This window comes from Myxine glutinosa, chromosome 4 (genome assembly GCF_964187855.1).
Source record: "Myxine glutinosa chromosome 4, kmMyxGlut1.1, whole genome shotgun sequence".
Lineage (NCBI taxonomy): Eukaryota > Metazoa > Chordata > Myxini > Myxiniformes > Myxinidae > Myxine > Myxine glutinosa.
The window spans coordinates 2,017,556-2,025,055 of NC_136264.1; the positions used below are offsets into that span (position 1 = coordinate 2,017,556).

General features: G+C 45.1%; 1 protein-coding gene across 1 annotated transcript in view; it reads left to right on the forward strand.

The window, feature by feature from the left end:
- The window catches only part of LOC137424388 (interleukin-1 receptor accessory protein-like 1-B), a 139,011-nt gene that overhangs the window by 118,191 nt on the left and 13,320 nt on the right, over positions 1–7,500 (forward strand). Inside the window, exons 9-12 of the mRNA XM_068111794.2 lie at positions 1,134–1,282; positions 3,047–3,187; positions 4,991–5,140; positions 5,922–6,148. Of these exons, the coding sequence (XP_067967895.2) occupies positions 1,134–1,282; positions 3,047–3,187; positions 4,991–5,140; positions 5,922–6,148 (667 nt within the window). The remainder of the gene's footprint in view (positions 1–1,133; positions 1,283–3,046; positions 3,188–4,990; positions 5,141–5,921; positions 6,149–7,500) is intronic.

Consider the following 7,500-nt stretch of genomic DNA (forward strand, 5'->3'; position numbering starts at 1 on the left):
TCGCTCTCACTTTCCCATATGTACTAACCTCTTCGCTCTCACTTTCCCATATGTACTAACCTCTTCGCTCTCACTTTCCCATATGTACTAACCTCTTCGCTCTCACTTTCCCATATGTACTAACCTCTTCGCTCTCACTTTCCCATATGTACTAACGTCTTCATTCTCACTTTCCCATATGTACTAACCTCTTCGCTCTCACTTTCCCATATGTACTAACGTCTTCACTCTCACTTTCCCATATGTACTAACCTCTTCGCTCTCACTTTCCCATATGTACTAACCTCTTTGCTCTCACTTTCCCATATGTACTAACGTCTTCACTCTCACTTTCCCATATGTACTAACCTCTTCGCTCTCACTTTCCCATATGTACTAACCTCTTCGCTCTCACTTTCCCATATGTACTAACCTCTTCGCTCTCACTTTCCCATATGTACTAACCTCTTCGCTCTCACTTTCCCATATGTACTAACGTCTTCACTCTCACTTTCCCATATGTACTAACCTCTTCGCTCTCACTTTCCCATATGTACTAACGTCTTCACTCTCACTTTCCCATATGTACTAACCTCTTCGCTCTCACTTTCCCATATGTACTAACCTCTTCGCTCTCACTTTCCCATATGTACTAACCTCTTCGCTCTCACTTTCCCATATGTACTAACCTCTTCGCTCTCACTTTCCCATATGTACTAACCTCTTCGCTCTCACTTTCCCATATGTACTAACCTCTTCGCTCTCACTTTCCCATATGTACTAACCTCTTCGCTCTCACTTTCCCATATGTACTAACCTCTTCGCTCTCACTTTCCCATATGTACTAACCTCTTCGCTCTCACTTTCCCATATGTACTAACCTCTTCGCTCTCACTTTCCCATATGTACTAACGTCTTTTTCCTGTTCACCTTTTTTCTCAGTTTCACTTTTCATCTTTCTTCCTCTTTAAGAAAACCAAATTCCCCTTTTTATTTTCTTCTTTCAATTTTGACTTTGGCTCTACTTTACCTCTTTTTGTCATGTTGAAATACTTTACCTCTTTTTGTCATGTTGAAATACTTTACCTCTTTTTGTCATGTTGAAATACTTTACCTCTTTTCATTATTTACAACTCTGCTTGTTCCTCTTTCAGTGTGATCGAAGATGAAAGTGGAGACAAAACGATGCAGTCAAACATCAACATTATTGAGGTGGATGAAAGCCACATTGGTCGCAACTTCACCTGTATCACACAGAACGGCTTTGGCTTTGCAAGCGGTTCAATCTGGCTGTATGTCAAAGGTACACAACATGGTACACAACAAAGGTACACAACAAAGGTACACAACATGGTACACAACAAAGGTACACAACAAAGGTATACAACAAAGGTACACAACAAAGGTACACAACAAAGGTACACAACAAAGGTACACAACATTGTACACAACAAAGGTACACGACAAAGGTACACAACAAAGGTACACAACATGGTACACAACAAAGGTACACAACATGGTACACGACAAAGGTACACAACAAAGGTACAGAACAAAGGTACACAACATGGTACACAACAAAGGTACACAACATGGTACACGACAAAGGTACACAACATGGTACACGACAAAGGTACACAACATAGTACACAACAAAGGTACACAACATGGTACACAACAAAGGTACACAACAAAGGTACACAACATGGTACACAACAAAGGTACACAACAAAGGTGCACAACATGGTACACAACAAAGGTACACAACATGGTACACAACAAAGGTGCACAACATGGTACACAACAAAGGTGCACAACATGGTACACAACAAAGGTGCACAACATGGTACACAACAAAGGTACACAACAAAGGTGCACAACATGGTACACAACAAAGGTACACAACAAAGGTACACAGCATGGTACACAACAAAGGTACACAACAAAGGTGCACAACATGGTACACAACATGGTACACAACATGGTACACGACAAAGGTACACAACAAAGGTGCACAACATGGTGACGGACAAATATTATCAACAATCATTTGTACAATCGCTCTCGGACATTTGTGGAGTACGTACGGTTGGTGTAGTATGGTTTGACTTTGAAAAAGCCTGTGATAAGGTACCGCATAGTAGGTTGTTAGCTAAGGTGAGGGCTTGTGGATTGGCTGCTGGAGTAGATAATAGGATTGGAAACTGGATTAGTGAGGGGAAGCAAAGAGTGGCTGTGAGTGTGAGGATGAGTGATGGGGTACCACATGGATCAGTACTCGGACCATTATTATCAATCATTCGGACAGTGGGTTAGAGTCAGCTTCCAAATTTTCAGGTGACATGAAGGTTGGAGGTGATGTAGATAACAGAGAAGGTATCGACGGAATAAGTGCGGAAAGTTTTTTTTTTTTTTTTCTGAACAAACATAGATAGGACCAGGGGGAATAGCTTGATAGTGAATCAGGGGAGAGTTATGACGTCATTAAGGCAAGGGTCTTTCACTTAGGGAGTCGATGCATGCAATGGTCACCTTGTAAGGGTTGTTCGGTGGTTAGTTTTAAAGTTGCAAGTTGGACAGGTATCTGGAAGTAGTGGATACGGGAGGAGGATACTAAGATTGTGGCATGATTGTGCAGGCCTCATGATGGCCTCCTGCGTTAAACTTCCCCGTTTTTCACCTCCGCCACCGAATGTGAACGTACATTGTGTTTACTCCCCTGTTTGTCTGTTTGGCTGTGAGTAAGATATCTCAAAAAGTTATGGACGGGTTCACACGAAACTTGGTGGACAGGTTTGATTTGTGACAAAAAAAAATTTTGATTCGATTCTTATGACGATCTGGATCTGGATGTTTAACTTTTTTAACCTTTTGAACCCTGAGCTCCTTGGACTTTTGCCCCCCCCCCCCCCCCCCCCCACCCTGCGCTGGTGAAGCGTGTGTCGTTCCAGTCTTGGACATGGTTTTATTTTTTCAAAATGAGCACCAAACTGACATGGTGGAATTTTGTTTGCATTCCGATTTTCACGCCCACCCCCCTGTTGCCCTTGCTTCTCGCCTCATGTAGAGAAAAACAAGGCAGCAACTGTTGGCATAACAATGGCCGTCGTCGTTGCTGTGATCGTCGGTCTTTGTGCCATTGCCTTTTTTCTGCGTTTTGACATCGTTCTCTGCTATCGTGATCATTTGGCTGCAGAACCGCCAATCGGTGCGTACTCCTCCTCCTGCCTTTGGCTAGGAATACTTGGGGTAGGTGGTAGTGGGGAGGGAGGTTGGAGGTAGTGGAGGAAATGTATGAAATGGACTCGGTCTGATTCTAGCAGGTCGGTGGTTTGAACCCGAGCAGAGTCATACCAAAGACTTGGGGAGGGGAAGGAATGCCGTGTGCTGCTACCTTGCTCGATGCTCCGAATTTAACAAAATGCATACAGCTTCGATCAACAACCATGAGTTTTCAGTACTATGGCATGCATTGATGGGCTTTATGGCCTCCTCCTTTTTTTTTTTTTTTTTTTTTTGTATACAAGGTCGAGGCTCGTCTAAGAGCCAACATTGATCATAAAAAAGTCAAACCGACACATAAAACATAAAACATATGATAAAGGGAGCGGGAGAACAAGATGGAGAGCAGGGACATCGGGAGATCTGTGGGAGGGAGAGGGCTTGGGGGGAGGAGGCATGGGGAGGGGGAAGGTGGTGGGAGAGTTAAAAAAAACAAAACACGTGGACACTGCTAGGACTTCCAGGAACTTCCAGGAACTTCCAGAAAACTCCTGCATCTAAATTCCTCTGAAAGGAATGTTGTTATTATTATTTAATTTTGGAAAAGGAACAGAGCAGTAGTGAGAATGTGCCGGAAATGCGAGTTTGAGGAGTTGGTCACAGATGAGCTGCATCCAGATTTGTGGGAAAGTTAAACTTCCAATGATGTTACCATCAAGAAAATTGTCAGCCAGCAGAACATTCCATAATAATATACAACTGTGCTCACCTTAAGCTTGGTGTCAAATGTAGAGAGAAAAAAAACCCCAGAATTGATCAAACTAGCAACGGTACCCGCCCTACGGGCGGGGCTTCAATTGGGAAACCCAAATGAAAAGGTAAAATATCATAAATTGAAGGCTTTTTATTTTATTTTAAACGATTCATACAAACATCCGTTAAATCATATCACACGCAAATCATCAAAATCTAAACAGTACATGGCTAAACAGTACATGGACGATCACGTACCACGTACGTCTCGCGTCTCGCTCGCTCTCATGTTGTCCCGATAATGATCCTTCCGCAGGTTCACTTACGGAAACCTTGTTGCGACTTTTACTTCCTCTAGTCTAGACAGTCAAGTTCGCCCATCTTTTCGGTGCACCGGCACGAGCCGAGAACGGCCCGTGCAGGGGCTGATCCGAGGATCTCATCAAACCGTCCGATCGGTAGTAGCGACGGGCGGTGTGTACAAAGAGCAGGGACAACGCGAGCTGATGACTCGCGCTTACTGGGAATTCCTCGTTCGTGGGACGCTGTCTCAAGCCCCAGTCCCCATCACGGACGGGGCTCGGCGGTTTACCCGAGCCTGACGGCGAAGGGCAAGGTACACGCTGGCCCGTCCAGTGTAGCGCGCGTGCGGCCCCGTACATCGAAGGGCATTAAACGTTCATTAAACATTAAACGTTCATTGAAGGATTACGAAACGAAAAACATTACGAAATTACGTTCACACCGTCACGTCAAACACTATCGTGTGAACACATACATCGTCACAATGAGAACATCGTCACAATGAACGTTATGCGAACGCGAATGTTATGCGGGAGTCCAAACCTGAGAATGCTGGAGACCAAAGCTGAAATTGGGAAAACTAAATAGACTATTTTACTCCCAGGGGTCCCAGGATTACCCACCCAAAATATCTTTGCGATCGGTTCAGCAGTTTTTACGGTACCTTCGAACAGACAGACGGACATTTGGTGAATTATAGTAAGATAATGAGATGCAATGTGTGCGTCTACAGATGGGAAGGATTTCGATGCTTACGTATGTGTTGCCTGGGACGCCCCACCTGATGAGCTGCACTTTGCTTTGCACGTTTTACCTGCGGCACTTGAGCAGAGGTTCGGCTTCCGCCTCTGGCTCTTTGCAAGAGACGCGGTGCCTGGGAAAAGTATGTATTGGTGCTTGGAATGTTTATGGATGGCTAGAAGCAGATGAGTGAGTACTTATCAGGCTTATGGATTACATGCGGGCGACAGCGGCGAACGCTGCGCCCAATTCATGTTACCATGCTGATTGCACAAGTAACCTAAAGGGTATTGTGCTGGTGTTGTTGTAAAAAAAACAATGCAAGTGGACATGTATGGAAGAAGGAACACATGGAGCATCCCAAATGCTTTCTGACAACATTTTGTTTTTTGACATTTTCCAAAAAATTGCCTTTGGCAGAGAATGATGCAGAACCCCCTCTATGACTACATTCCGCACTCCCTCACCCTCCCCCTCCCCCACTCTGGTCCCTGTGATGCCTACTAACGAGGCCAAATTCGTGTAATCTAAAGGCCGGGGTTCGGGGCATGTTTGATTGGAGCACAAGTGCTAAAGTGAACCGAGCCTTGGAATAACAACATAACAGTGGTGTTATAGCCTGGTGTTGGCTTAGCGGTTAGGGTGCCGGCTTGGGATCCTAGGATCCTGAGTTCGAATCCCGGTCGATTGCTGAATAAACGCCAGGTGTGTTGACTCAGCCCGTCATCCTTCCGAGGTCGGCAAATTGAGTACCAGCTCACTGGTAATTGGGGCACCGCATCAGCAGCACAAACACTCTTCCAGAAAAATGATGCAAACCAGCAGCCATAGGCTGCACACGAAACAACAACAACAACAACAACAACAGTGGTGTTATATTTCTTCACTCTACCTTCCTTCCTTTCTTTTCTTTTTTCTTGTAGATGTGATTGACGAGGTGGTTTGGGCACTAAATCGAAGCCGCCGGCTACTCATCGTGCTGAGCCCAGCGTGTGTGGCAGATGCCAGCTCCTCTCGCTTGGATCTGGACGTCGGTTTGCACGCCACACATGATGGCAGCATACGTACGCTGTTGCTGTCATTTCAGCCTCTGCCGTCCAGTACGATTTCTTCACTGGATAGTAGGCCTGCTTTGAAACGCGCTTTGAAGGTGGGCAGAAGCACGTAGACACTCACTGGCACACACGTACGACTATCTTCATTATGCTGCAAGTTGTTAATCCGTGTCCTTGTCAACCTGTTCCCCTTTGTCCATCTGGTAAATATTTTGCATTCTGCTGTGTTTTTTCAGCTCTTTGTGTAAAATAAATAAATAAATATATATATATATATGTGAAATATTTTCAGCTCTTTTATGAGCCTTGACTTTTGTAATGTGAAAAAGATTTCCGATTGGAACGATATTGCAGCGTTTGGTGAAGGGAAAAATTTAAGTCAATTTATCAATTTAAAATATTTTGTGGACTTTTAAAAAGGTTAAGTGTGTCGCACTCATCGTTTCACTCAGAGACAAAGCTGTGAGCTACTTGTACCACGCACCGTGAAATGGTGGTGTGACATCGGGCGGTGGAGGTGGATTTGTAGAAAAAGAGAAATAAGATTGAGTTAAGCTTGTCTAAAAAGAGAAATAAATAAAAAAGCTTGCGAAATAAAATTTGGCATCAACATTACTCATTCCTGTTCTCCCATCATTTCAAAAGGGAAAGTTGAACTTTTCAAACTAAGTATGGGAAGTGGCTGCCGTAAATAGGAGACAGACGAACACACACACACACACACCACGTTCAGAATATACAATCGATGATTTCCCTTCCATGAAACTTCAACACACAGAAACAGACCATTTGGCCTATCAAGCCTGCACAATGGTTGCCAACCTATTGCAGTTTTTTGTATACAGAGTCGAGGCTCGTGGAAGAGTTAGAACACTGAATGGATCAGAACGCAACAGGAAAAATTGAACAGTAGAGAGAGAGACGGGGTTGGACACCAGCAGCAGAGTTGAAGGACAAAATAGAGGGAGACTTGGACAAACAATGGGGTCGGGAGAAATGGAAAGGAGAGGAATGGAATGGGGAGGACTGGAATGGGGAGGACTGGAATGGGGAGGACTGGAATGGGGAGGAATGGAATGGGGAGGAATGGAATGGGGAGGACTGGAATGGGGAGGACTGGAATGGGGAGGACTGGAATGGGGAGGACTGGAATGGGGAGGACTGGAACGGGGAGGAATGGAACGGGGAGGACTGGAATGGGGAGGACTGGAATGGGGAGGAATGGAATGGGGAGGACTGGAATGGGGAGGAATGGAATGGGGAGGACTGGAATGGGGAGGAATGGAATGGGGAGGAATGGAATGGGGAGGAATGGAATGGGGAGGACTGGAATGGGGAGGACTGGAATGGGGAGGACTGGAATGGGGAGGACTGGAATGGGGAGGATGGAATGGGGAGGACTGGCATGGGGAGGACTGGCATGGGCAGGATGGATACAGAAGGAAAC